Genomic DNA, 14,366 nt, shown 5'->3' on the forward strand with positions numbered 1-14,366 from the left:
TTTCTGTTTTTATATCTATTAATTGTAGTCTCCTTCGCCCCCTCCCTATTTCCCATCACCATACCCACTATGACCTCCCTCATGATACAATTTCTTCTTAGGCAATGTCCCAACCAGTTTCTCTTCCTCTTCTTAATAATATCTAAAAGTGTTCTTTTCTCCCCCACTATTTCTAACACTCATTCGTTTACCGCTCGACCCAACTAATTCTTTCCACTCTTCTCCACACCCACATTTCAAAGGCTTCCATACTATTTTCATCACTTTTACGTAATGTCCACGTTTCCGCCCCATACAGTACAACACTCCACACGAAGCATTGTATGAGTCTTTTTCTCAACTCTTTATTCAAGGCTCAACAAAACACTTTTCTTCCCCCTAAAAGCTTCTTTCGCCATTCCTATCCTTTCTTTTATTTCACGTTCGCACTTCATGTTATTAGTAAGAATACTACCCAGATATCGAAAACTATTCACTTGTTCTATTTTCTTCCCTCCTACTTTTATATTTGACACAAACCCCTTCGTTCCAATCACCATGGCTTTTGTCTTTCTAACATTTATTTTCATACCATATTCTTCAAATTCCTTCATCATTTTTTCTAACATTTTATTGATTTTCTTTTCAGATTCTGCAACAAGCGCCATATCGTCTGCAAATCTTATGCATCTAATCATTCTACCTCCTACCGAAATGCCGTCATCTTCATATAGGCTCTTTTTCATTATCTCTTCTAGATAGACATTAATTAGTGTTGGCGAGAGGAAGCATCCTTGTCGAACTCCTTCCAATTGCACTTTCTTCCGTCAGTTCTTCCCCTATCCTAATACTTGTTGGTTCACGTATAAGTTTCTTATGAGTCTTCTATCTTTCCATTCCAACCCTATCTTTGTTAGAACTCCCAACAACAATTCCCAATTCATGCGGTCAAAAGAATTTTCTAGATCAATAAATACAACATACACCACCTTCCCTTTTTCTATAAATCTTTTACCGATCGCCCTGAACAATCCAATTGCATCTCTTGTGCCCTTGCCTCTTCTGAACCGAACTGCTCTTCCTCAACTACTTCATTAGTTCTTCCATATAACCTTCTGTTCAGTATTCCGAGCAGAATTTTAGCTGCCGGAGATATGAGACTAATAGTTCTATAATCCTCACATCTCTTTGGGTTCGATTTCTTTGCAATGAAATATATGAAACAGGAGGGTGGCCAAAAGACACTGAAGACGATCATGATACCGATGGCTTAGTCGGAACAATTCTTTCTTTCCCTTGTCTCTCATATTTTTAATGAATTCGATTGGTATATTATCTATTCCGGTTGCCTTTCCATTCCTAATCTCGGATATGGTCTTTTCAAACTCATCCCGAAGAATACTAAATCCTTTATGATCCTCGCCTACTTCATTTTCTACTTCAACATTTAGGCTACACGGTGTATCCGTACTCTCATATAAGTCTTCAACGTATTCTTTCCACCTTCTTATGACCTCACTTCTCTCGCTGATTACCTTCCCATTCTTATTTTCTACTGCCATCGTAATACCCCCTTGTTTCCTCCGAAATTCCATAATTTCACCTCCTTGTATATTTCCTCATATTTCCCAACTCTTTCTAATTCTTCTATGTCCTCGCATTTTCTTTTGTAAAACTCTTCCCTCGCTCTGTCTCTCTCCGTAATTCATTATTTAACTTTCTGTACATCTTTCTGCCCTCTTCTGTATCAACCTGTTTCCACGTCCTCCTCTCCCTCATTTTCTACATCTGTTCTGTAACCCATGGTTTCTTAGCCATTTTGTGTTCGAGATAACCTACTGCTTCTTCTGCAGCCTGCTGTAAGCAACGTTTAATATGTTCCCACCGTGCGTTACTACCTGCGCCTATCCTTTCCCCGTTTGAACATTTTTCTTCGAATTTTTCAACGAAAAGATTTCTTATTCCTCGTTTTACAACTTTTCAGTATTCAACACTCTGTTGCCTACTTTTCTTCTGCCTATATTTTTCAGTTGAATATCTACTTTGGCCAGCACAAGATTATGATCAGAGAAAATAGCCCCGGAAAGGGTCTTCGCGTTCTTTAAGCTATTTCGATACTTGTCCTGAATCATAACATAGTCTATCTGATATCTTCCGCCGTCTATAGGTGATTTCCATGTATATCTTCTTCTCTTGTGCTGATTGAACCAAGTGTTCCCAATTGCTAGTGAATTCTGTCTACAGAAATTCACCAGTCCCTCTCCCCTTTCATTTCTTTCGCCTAAACCATATTTGCCTACGATACTACCTTTCTGTTTTTGTCCCACAACTGCATTGAAATCTCCCATTAGAATTACGCATGCACCCCTCTACTCCCTATCTATAATTTCTTCTATTTTCTCATAATTTTCCTCTACTTCTTCAGTTGCATGCGAAGTCGTCGATGCGTATGTCTGTACCACCCCTAGATCCTTCGTTTTCCCTTTAAGTCTTAACATCATAACTCTATCATCAATAAATTCTACTTTCCATACCTTCTCCTTTAAGCACTTTCCAAGAATTATTCCTACGCCATTATGACCGCCCTTTTCATTACCTGAGTAAAACATTCTATATCCTTCACTGCTCAACACCCCATTACTTTCCCATCTAACTTTACAAACGCCTACCAAATCTAGATTATTTTGTTTCATTTCTTCTTTAAGATTTTCTAATTTTCCTAATTTTAGATGATAAGGATATTATTAGAAGTGACAAAGCAATTTTATATGAATAAATGGAGTAGATCAGTAATATTTTAAAAATAAATTTACTACAGCAAAGCTAGTTATCATCTGCTTAATTCGATCGTCGATCTGTCTAATCAGAAACATACAACAAAGCCAGCTGTCACCTGCTTAATTCGATCGTCGATCTGTCTAATCAAAAAGATACAGCAAGCCAGTTGTCACCTGCTTAATTCGTTCGTCGATCTGTCTAATCAGGAAGATACAGTAAAGCCAGTTGTCATCTGCTTGATTCGATCGTCGATTTGTCTAATCATAAAGATACATGAAAACCAGTTGTCACCTGCTTAATTCGATCGTCAATCTATCATCTGCTTAATTCGATCGTCGATCTGTCTAATCACAAAGATACAGCAGCACAGTGTTACTGTTCAATAAGTTGGCCACTTCCTATATTAGCACACCATGAAATACAACCGTGGGATAAACGGGAGAACCTCGAGAGAAACCCACAGACATAATGTTATCCAGCCCACAGGACCTTTCACTTCAGAAGTAAGCGAGCTGACTGAGCCTTCATGCCTCAATATTACCACGCATTCACAGTTTTTGTTACTGCATATTTTGCTTACATCCACTTTAACTGTACTGAAAACTTTTAATTAAAAAAAAAATAAAAGAATCAGGCCAAGTAAGACCAAACTAATTTGAACTTAAGTTCTATACTAAAACAAGCTATGAGCGATCTAAGCTTAATATAAATAGTCTTAGATTCCTTTATATTACAGATGCCTTTATTTACAAAACTGGTAAATAAAAACATATCTTACCAGTCTAATTCCTCATTATGCGATGCAACAAAAATAATCATAATAATAAAAAAGAAAACATGTCGTACGTAAACTCGGGATCATAAATGACTGAGCCACACTTAACTTTAAATACTCTCCTCTCGTTTTAAGATCTTCCCTTCACAGACACACCTCTGGACCTGCCGCTCTTCCTTCCACCGAACAGTAGTGAATATCTATATATATAAGCACTCGACATGTACATAAATTTATCAAAAAATAATAACTTGTGGTCGATAAAAACCAACTTTATACAAATTCTGGACATAATTATTTTTTCTGTACAATTCATACATGTTTGCACAATTTATAAACCATATTTTTGAGTCCCTAGTGATACAATCAGGAGTGCACTCAAGTGTTATAAAAAGATAATGAAAGAAATCTTATAATTACATCATTTTTTTTCTTTTCCATGGAAAAAAGTTTTGTCCTTTGCTGGTATCTATAAACTAAATTAGCTCTTAGTACGACGTTATATTATGTATGGTACAAGTCTTTGCAGTATTTTTTGTATTCACTATGAGCTTAGCGGTGTCACGAAAAAAAAAAAAAAAAAAAAAAAAGTGACTGCGTATGACATCCCATTTCCAATTAATTAATCATTATCACTTAACAATATTATTATATCGTTGATAAACACCAGGCAATACTGTCCGACGGCCAGTGTTTTAACAGTTCATATTATGCTTCTTTTCTTCAACATAAAAAAAAAAAGTGAAGTGAAGAACTTTACATATTCGCTCTTCTCTAAAGTTCATTTTAATATTATTATTATTATTAAATGATTCTACAAATCCTTCTTAAATTTTAAACACAACTTAGTCGGACCCCGGATCATCGTCGTCTGGCAAAACAGCGAACTTATTTGTTGCAGCAAAGTTCTGCAAATATACAAGAAAAGGCAACTTTATTATAGAATAACATAAGGTATACACACACACACACTATTAGAGTTAAATCATATACTTTCTAATTGCCCTGCGTTATGTAATAAGGCACTTTTGCATTTAATTGCTAGATAGAACTACAAAATAGAATCGTTAGATATGTATATATAAACGATGATCTGTCATGCTATCCTTCTATATATAAAGACGTGGAAAAATTATTAGCAAAATCGGCAATGCGACATATTACTAGAAACGAACTTTTATTTCTCTAAATCTAAGTCATGGTAGAAATAGACCACGTAAGTTCATCAGCGAACGTGTTTGCGTCCTACTCGCGCAATGACGTCACCTTCGACACAGACTTGGGACAGGAGTAACGCTGTCTGTTTGTTGTGTATTCTCTTTGGAACCTGATGTGAAATTACTGTTTTCTCTTGACTTTAAGATGTTTATTTGTTATTTCTACTTTAGATGTCTATTATATTACTGGAAATAAGTTTCCTCACAACCCTATTGTCTGTGAGTACGCCTAATCCACTTGCATAATTTTTTTTTTTCCTGAACTTTTAATTCTCTCACCTCACCATTTTCTTCATTTTCTTGTAATATATTATTTTGGAGGAAGAGCTTTTCAGTTGCTTGTTTAGTTCATTTATTCCTATGTATGTTCTTAAGTGATTTGGCATGGGCATTGATCAATCAATCAGTCAGGACTTGTTCTTTTATACACAGAGATACATAAGCAAATTAATGCCAAAAGTATTATTACAAAAGCAATATACAAAGTGGTAGTGGCAAATAATACATATATTGGGTTGAAATATATACGGCCATTCCATATGAAATCAACAAATCAAGGTGGCTCATGAGTTTTAGATTTTCTTCCAATTTTGTACAAATGATGTGGTATCCAAACATAGCACACCTGTCAAATTGTACAGCTCTATCTCAAAGGGGACTGCTGTAGGAGCCATTCGAAGTTTGGGGGTTTTGTGCAAAAAGCACCTAAGTCCTTCGATTTAAAGTACTGAAACCGCTAGATCTCTGGAGATATTGAAGCTATTTGAAAACGGTTTTCACTAAAACAATAGTAAGACTATCCATGGCTTTCGATTGATTATTTTAACAAAAGAAACACTGACCAAGGCTTAAAACCCACTTTATTTTAAATTATAATTTGTAACGGTTACGGATATCTAACATATCCTTCTTCAGACACTAAATAAATGAAAATACAACATATATATAGTCATTGTTATGAAAAAGTTTAAATTCTTTTAACAGACATATATATATATATAGCCATTGTTATACTTTTTCTTTTCTTTTTTTCTTCTATTTGCTGAGGCCTTCAGTCAATCCCGTAAGTCTTCTTGTTCACTTTCCAACTAATCACGTTCCGCCATTTTTGGTTCTTATAAGGGCCTTTTTTTTCTTTCTTCTTCTTCTTGTCTATGTTATCCAAACTTCCTTGCCATAATTCATTAATAAGTAAGCCTCCTGTTCAGTTTATCAGTTTATCTCTTCCTACCTTCTTTACTCAATCTGCTTCTTTCCACTTTCTTATTATCATACTTTTCGCCATCTCCAATACTTCCGTCTTATCCCAATTAATTCCGTGTTTCGTCTCCTTAACATGTCTGTATATGTTACAAATTATAATTTAAAATAAAAGTGGGTTTTAAGCTTTGGTCAGTGTTTCTTTTGTTAACAATCTTAGAATTTGTAACAATTAAAACATTGTAGTAATGAACTTCCCAAGTGGGGTTAAGCATATGAATTTCACGATGAAAGAGAAAAAAAGAAAAAATAATATCAGAATTTGGCAACTATTTCTGAAAAAGGCCCACCTAACACCAACCTCAAATTTTCAAAGTAAGTAGCTCTGGTGTTCCTTTTTAACATATGTTAAAATTAGAAGGGTGTTTTTGGTATGTTCAAGAAAAACAAATTATGACACAATATAAGTTGAGGGCGGATTTAGGCACTTTTTGCACAAAACCACCAAATTTCCCATGTCTGTTTCCAATTTTCCTTGTTGAAAATGTTTATAATTGTCAAGACTGAGGTGATTGAATAAATGAATTGTGCCAGAAATTTGAAACTTCAAGTACCATTGCTGAAGGGACCCGCATTATGTCATTAGTTTCAAAATCATGGACGACTATAAAAACTATTGAAACATTTCAAACAACCGAGTATCTCGTTCGTTCATTAAAAGAACTGACTCACTCATAAGATATAACTACAAACAATGGATTCAAACTGACAGAACCCAAATGGAGACAATGATTAAAGATACAGACGACTTCATTGAGATTTTGGTGGGAATAAAATAAACTAGTGCAGCATCACTTCATAGCCAAATCCCAGAGCAACTACTTCAAATACACGCAATAGAGACTTTGGATGACAAATCATGCTTAATTATAGTTGATTTTGCTTAAAACTACTCCCGTATTATTCAAGATGAAGTTTAAGAGTAGCACTAGACCAACATTCAACTCAACTGTGCAACATTCTAATCTTTTTAAACGCAACATCCTAAGAGATCCTGTAACTTCTGTTATCAAATGTTTCATTATGTTGTGTCAGTGATATGTTAAAGCACGATACAGTTACATTTTATGTTTTCCAAGTTTGAAGTATGTTAACGATGTTTTTCCTCAAATTAAACACGTTATCTACTTTGGAGATGGGTCAGCAGCCCGATATAAAGGCTATAAAATAAAAAAAAACTTTGCCAACTTATGCCTGCACGAGTGATTTTGGACTCACTTGAGAGTGGGACTATTTTGCCACAAGTCACGGCAAAAGTGTTTGCTATGACATAGTTGAGACGCTGAAATGTCGATCGAGACGTGTTAGTTTACAGAGGCCACTGGATGACCGGACTGTTACTGTTGTCGATTTCTTCGAATTTTCTCAAAGTACAACCAATGTCAAACTATAACCAACTATAACCAAACGCTTTTTCATGCTGGAATATGTTGGAAACCTTTGTCCAATGCTTCAAAAGAGACTGGAAAAACTATAAAGTTGCAAGGGACGCGTGAAATTCATCATTAGGAACACACCAGCTTGTTGAAACTTGAAGTCAGTCGCGTATCTTCTTCAAAGACAACATTCACTCTAAATACTTGAGCAAAATCGAAAGACATTAATCTTTCATATGAGCAATTTATTGCATGCATTTCTGAAGAGAAATGGTGGATTGGAAAAATAGCTGAAAATTCACAGGAACATCGTGATTAATGTGAATTTCCTTAATCCCCATGGACTCACGAAAATGTTTTTCTGGCCAGAAACACCTGACACATGCTGGATTCCATACGAAAACTGCATCATTAATATTGGAGTACCCAGTATCTCAACTGGTACTGTCAGAAATTACAGCATTTCTGAAGAAGTACAAGCTACAGAGAAGACCTTCTTTAAAATTAGTGATAAGAGATCTTAGGCTCAATATTTCGAATTGCTTACAATCAACCAAAAATGTAAATGTTATTTGTGTATTATATAACGATAGTTCACTATTGTTCAGTGTTTCTTTTATTAAATCAAACAGCACTATATAGGCTGCGTAATAGGCACATATTGTTTTAAAATAACTTTATAAATTACATTTAAGGGAGAGTTCCTACTTAAAAAAAAAAAAAAAAAAAAAAAAAAGCCATGCAAGTCGTATTACTAGAAAATTAGGTAATATGAGACTTGAATTATGTTTTTTTTTTCTTCAACACATCAAAAAACACCCTCCTATTTTTTTTATATGATAAACAGGAATAGCAGAGCTACTTATTTTGAAAATTTGAGGTTGATGTTAGGTGGGCCTTTTTCAGAAATAACTGAAAAATTTTGACATTTTTTTCTTCTTTTTTCTCTTTGATGGTGAAATTCATATGCTTACTGACACTGACACTCAATCCAGCATTTCAGGGCACTTCATCACTGTTGTAAAATTCTGTGACTAAATTAAAGGTGTCGGCAGGAATATTATATCCTTTTTTAGAACCAGGTATGGCTAAAATACAATGCTCCTTTCTGATCTGAGCTTTACGAACGAGATACTCGATTGTTTGAAATGTTTCAACAGTTTTCAAAGTAGTTCATGATTTTGGAACTAATGACAGAATCTGAGTCCTTTCAGCAATGGCATTTGAAGTTTCAGATTTCTGGCACAATTCATTTAATAAATCACCTCAGTTTTGACAATTATAAACATTTTCAACAAGGAAAATTGGAAACAGACATTGAAAATTTGGTGGTTTTGTGCAAAAAGTGTCTAAATCCGCCCTCAATTTACATTGCCTCATAACTTGTTTTTCTTGAATATACCAAAAACACCCTCCTAATTTTAGTATACGTTGAAGAGGAACTCCACAGCTACTTATTTTGAAAATTTGAGGTTGGTGTTAGGTGGGCCTTTTTCAGAAATAGTTGCCAAATTTTGATATTTTTTCTTCTTTTTTAATCTTTCATCGTGAAATTCATATGCTTAACCCCACTTGGGAAGTTCATTACTACAATGTTTTAATTGCTACAAATTCTAAGATTGTTTTAGTGAAAACCATTTTCACATAGCTTCAACATCTGCCGAGATCTAACTGTTTCAGTACCTTAAGTCGAAGGCGGACTTAGGTGTTTTTTGCACAAAACCCCCAAATTTCGAATGGTTCTTACAGCAGTTCCCTTTGAGGTAGAGTTGTAACATTTTACAGGTGTGTTAGGTTTGAGCACCACAACACGTACAAAATTTGAATAAAATTTAAAGCATATGAGCCACATTTTAGTTTCAAATTTGGTCATTTCATATGGAATGACCCTATAGATATTAATTCATAAAACTATAGCTAGCATAACCAGGGTGTTGATCTACGAACTTCTTGGGCCCAACCGCAGATGACAAAATTATGCCTCTATTGTTCTACAATTGCTATAAATCTTCCTGCTTTGGAAATGATATTCTCTTCAACAACTGTTCTATTTCGTGTGTTCATTTAACAGCCGTACATAGCGCGTGAGAGCATTCTTATAGTTTCCAACTCAATGTAACAATGAGTTCTACTTACACAATATGTACAGTACAAAATATACAATAATATTTACACATAGAAATTATAACAAATTAACCAAATGTTTTTTTAAAAAAAAACAAAGGAAACGTAGAAAATCTTTAACAAATACAGCTAACAACCTGCCAACTGAGAGGGTGCGACTATGGTATCTTGTTCGGAGAGTCAGTAATTTGATGTCGAAGGTGACGTCACGCGAAGGGACAGGCTGCGCATGAGCTTACCTTGTCTTCCTTCTACATGTTTAAGTGCATATAGGACTAGCCACTGATATTATATAATACATGTACTTGGTATAAACCATTCCTTGTCTACAATTAAAACTAAATCTTTTCGCATACTTTCAATCAATGTTTTGCATAAATTTGAAAATTCTGGTCCTCTTTCTAAATGGTAAGATGGCGTTCTATCAATTAGGTTTTTGTCGTGGGCTATTTAACTTGGATTGTGATGTCAGCTCGTGTCAAAATGACTCAACAGAGTTAATGTTTGGACTATTTTTCGGCCGTTCGTGTTCTTGTCTGGGCTGTTGACAGCAGAAATGCCCCTCAACAGAAGTTCCTAACTCTCAGTTATTGATTAGTGACAAGAGTGTCATCTTGCATAAATATTCCATCACCAGATGAAAATTACTCGTTAATTTTTGTTACCACACAGTCTCTGGTGACCTCTATATATTTTTTTTTCTACAACATGGATTTCCTTTATCTATACGCCGAAATAGCACTTTAGACCTTCTTAAAAAAATACAAGTAGTACTATGCATTCTGTTTTCAAAGCTTGCGCTGAAGTTAAGTCTTACCTATTGAGATATTTTTCCCCTGCACAAATGATAATTCTATCACTGAACACTAAGGAAAGACATCTGATACATATTTGATGTAGCTGAGGAATAAAATGGAAACAAAAGATTATCTGAAATATATATTTTTAATGAATTGCTTCCTGTTATTTCGCATTTTAGAGTATTAATTTTAAAATTTGTTCTTTCTCCCCTGTTGAATGCTCTAGTATAGATATAACTTAGCCCAATGAAGCAGTTCCTTAGTCATAGCTGCGATTAATTTTCGGTTAATACTGAGCCACCGTGCCTTCAAGCTACTTTTAAACATCCTCTAACACGTGTTTGTTGAAACTTACGTTATGCTCATCCTCAACATATTTTTGTTGTTCTGTCAGTTCCTTCGTTTTGCACTGCATTTTCTCTTCCGCTGGGCCTAGATGCTTTTTGGTTTTTTCACTTCCTTCGCACTATGATTCACTCACGACATATTACCTCCAAATTTTGCTTATTTCACTAATTTTGCAAATGTTACTTATTTTGCTGTGTGAGTAACATTTTAACTTTTGTTCGTTCCGTACAAGAAATAATCTTTGTCTTGCCCAATCGTAGAAGTAACTGTCACTTCCCCCCATACCTTTGCTCCTCTTCGATAGTAGACCCTCCTCAATTCTTCTTTAAGCGATTTTCAACTTGGAAGACTTGTGTACCGGTGATTAATATTGTGTACGATGGTTGTTGTATGCCACGAGATAAAGCAGACAAGTACAAATTAACGTACCCCTTAGTGTGAAGTGGCGCAAACTAATATAAATAATGCACTTACTCCGTAATAACGGTAAATATTTAAAATGAACTTAACTTGCTCCATAAGGGTTGAAAACAGATCTCAGAACCTCTCAAGTATAAACGAAAGAGGGGAGACATCATCGAGACTACAGTCATATTTTAGATGAAACTAATATCATATCTTGTCCAGAAGTCAATTTTGCTAGTAATTTGTCCACATCCGTATTTGAAGATAATCTTTATTCAAACATTGTAATTACTGCTTATCTGACATGCCCAAAATAACATATGCAATTGATCTACTCCAAACACACACACTATGTAAGTCAGTATATAGTGATAAAGACACTTTAATCGTGATGATTTTATGATTTAATTTGACGATCCCTATTCCCTGCAAATAAACCCCCTGAATATTTCAGTTTATTTTGTTGTTCTTTCTTCTTTGACAATGTTTGGGACTTCCCAGCAAAAATTTCGCATTTAAGATATTAAAAATTCTATTGGAAGTTGGTGAAATACCAGGTCTGAATATTTAACAATAATTCAATCACCTTCTTGTATGAGTTTAATATGCTCAATTGAAACAATTTGCATATGATGTGCTCTCTCTAAGTTTGCACCGTTCCGCGAAGCAAAGTATGACAACAAAAATTGCAAGCAACATAAAACTGAAATTTAAATGGGAAGAGTGAAAACTTTTTGTAATAGTTTGATGTCCATAATAATTCATTATTAAAATTGAAGAATATTAGTAACAAAGTAGCTAAGGAACGGTATAAAAGAATAAGAAATTAGACAATTCAAAAAAGGACTTGCAAAGAGGAGCAGATAAGACAATAATGTAAAGAAACAGGAAAGGATACGAACATAGGAAGAATAAATGTAGCTTATAAGATGATTAAGAGGAAGAAAGAAGTAATACCTATAACTGAAACTGAAGATAAAGTGAAAACATGTAAGGGGTATTTAGAAACGCTCTATGGAAGTTACAAGCAAGTAGAGGAATTGGCAAACTTGGAGAAAGCAGAAAAAGAAAGAGGAGACTTTATATTCAAGATTAGAGAACGACAAACAATTCAATATCTACAATATGAAAAAGTTTCAGGTATACATAAAGTGGAAAGCCTCAGGTACTTAGCAGAAATCGTACAAGTGCGGAATTGGAAGTTCAGAACAGGTTGTATAAATTTACCTTTTTTTTTTTTTTTTTTTTTTTAATGAAGAAGGGAAGATGTTTCCAGATTTCCAAAAGAGCAAAATAGTGACAATACCAAAGACAGTAGTGCTGAGAAATTTGACAATAAGCTTGCTTACTCATGCTTTAAAATTCAACAGATATAATCTACAGAAGATTGGAAGCGAAGATAGAAGAATAACTACCAGACGATCAGTTCGGTTTCAGGAAGAACGCCGGTACGAGGGAAGCAATAATTACATTACGAGGGTTAATGGAAAAAAGAATTTGAGTAGCAGAAGCAACTTTTGCAGCATGTGTGAAACTGAAGAAAGCATTTGATACTGTAGGATGAAACAAAATTTTTAAGGTTCTGAAGGAATCAGGAACACTTTATAAGGAGTGATAAATAATATATTATCTATACAACGAACAGAAGACAAGAATTGAGAGAGGCAAAAACTCAGAAGGGGTAGGAAACCTTCATCATTGTCATCAATTTTATTTACTCTCTATATTAAATAGCAATAAAAGAAACTAAATACTCAATAGCCCAGGAATAACTGTACACAGACAAAAATACATATGCTTAGATTAGTGGACGACATCGTGCTGCTTGCGGACAGTGAAAAAATTAACGGTACGTCTGAATGAAATGCAACTTAGCAGCAAATTCAACATGAAGGTCAACAAGAATGAAACGAAAGCTATCATGCACACAAGGAAAGAAACAAGAAGCAGGATAGATCACCCGGTGGGAGAGGTACAGGAACTGTGTTATTTAGGGAGTAAAATAGTAAGTGATAATAGGTGCAAACAAGGTGTAAAATTCAGATTAGCTCAGGCGAAAAGCACAGTTAAAATAATAATAAAATAAAAATAAACCGAAACACTGACAAAAGAAAACGCAGATGAAAGCATATGGATGAAGTATTGTGCTGTATGGACTCTTAAGAGAAGAGATAAAATGGAGAATGTGGAAGTATAGAAGAACGCTGAAAATTAGATGGGTGAATAAGGTATTAAATGAAAGAGTATTGGAAATGGTACGAGAAGAAAGGGGTATACTGAAGAATATTTCGAAAGGGTGATTAAGCAAGCACATTATGAAACATGGAGGAATTATCATATTAGGTATGGAGGGAATGAAAGGAAAAACACTAGAGTAAGGCTGCGACTGAAATATACTTAGCAAATAATATAAGATTTATGGAATTAAAAGTACATGGAAACTAAGTCTGGCTCAGAATAGGAAAGCTGCGTCAAACCAATTGAATTGTTGACTTCGTTGTCCTGGGCTGACCTGAGAAGATAAAATTCTACGCATATACTTTTCTGTTCTCAATTATTATTCCTTTGTTCTCTTCCACCCTTACCGACCCACCTATCTTACGTGGTGTGATCAAAAAATACGGTGAATAATTTTATTAGAAACCAAGTAACAAGCTTACATGGAATTTGATTTAATCTCTTTCAAAGTAGTGTCCTTGACTAACAATGCACTTATCTTAACGTTGAATGCATGACTGGAAGCATTTCTGGGAGGGTGTTTAGCTGCTCTGTCAAGGTCCTCTCAATATCAGAAATGGTGACAACACGTTTTCGTTCAAGCACGGTTTTAATTTTTGGGAAGGGCCAGAAGTCGCATGGTGTTATATATTAGCCAAAATCTCGCGGATCAAAAGCAAGGGTTGGCACAAAGAAGAAAGCCATTTGCCCATTTAATCGGCGGTAAAATGCTTTACACGGACCCATACGAGACATTTAGTTCTTCGGAAGCTCTCGAATAGTCACTCGCCTGTTTGAACAAATCATTTGTGCCACTTTTTGCACGTTTGCACTTGTTTTTGACGTCGGAGGACGTCTCGATCGTTGCTCGTTTTCAACCGACTCCTTGCCGCTTTTGAATCGCTCATACCATTGGTAAACAGTCTTCAATGAAACCGCTTCATTGCCATACACTGATTTTGACATTTCGTGAGGTTCTTTGGTACTTTTTTGCAGCTTAGAACAAAGATTAATGTTGGCGCGCGACAGACATTCTTCAAATGTCCTCACTTTTCTGCCTCTGGAAGCACGTCACAACTCGTTCAAA

At 35.0% G+C, this 14,366-nt stretch overlaps 1 protein-coding gene across 3 annotated transcripts in view; it reads right to left on the reverse strand.

The window, feature by feature from the left end:
- Window positions 1–3,477: 3,477 nt before the first annotated feature.
- LOC145678730 (eukaryotic translation initiation factor 4B-like) overlaps window positions 3,478–14,366 on the reverse strand; it is a 96,655-nt gene continuing 85,766 nt past the window's right edge. For all 3 annotated transcript variants that reach the window (XM_081749176.1, XM_081749175.1, XM_081749174.1), the window contains one exon: window positions 3,478–4,440. In XM_081749176.1, the coding sequence (XP_081605302.1) occupies window positions 4,378–4,440 (63 nt within the window). In that variant the 3' untranslated portion in view covers window positions 3,478–4,377. The remainder of the gene's footprint in view (window positions 4,441–14,366) is intronic.

The sequence above is a fragment of the Thermobia domestica genome, chromosome 2 (assembly GCF_964235325.1).
Source record: "Thermobia domestica chromosome 2, izTheDome1.hap1.1, whole genome shotgun sequence".
Lineage (NCBI taxonomy): Eukaryota > Metazoa > Arthropoda > Insecta > Zygentoma > Lepismatidae > Thermobia > Thermobia domestica.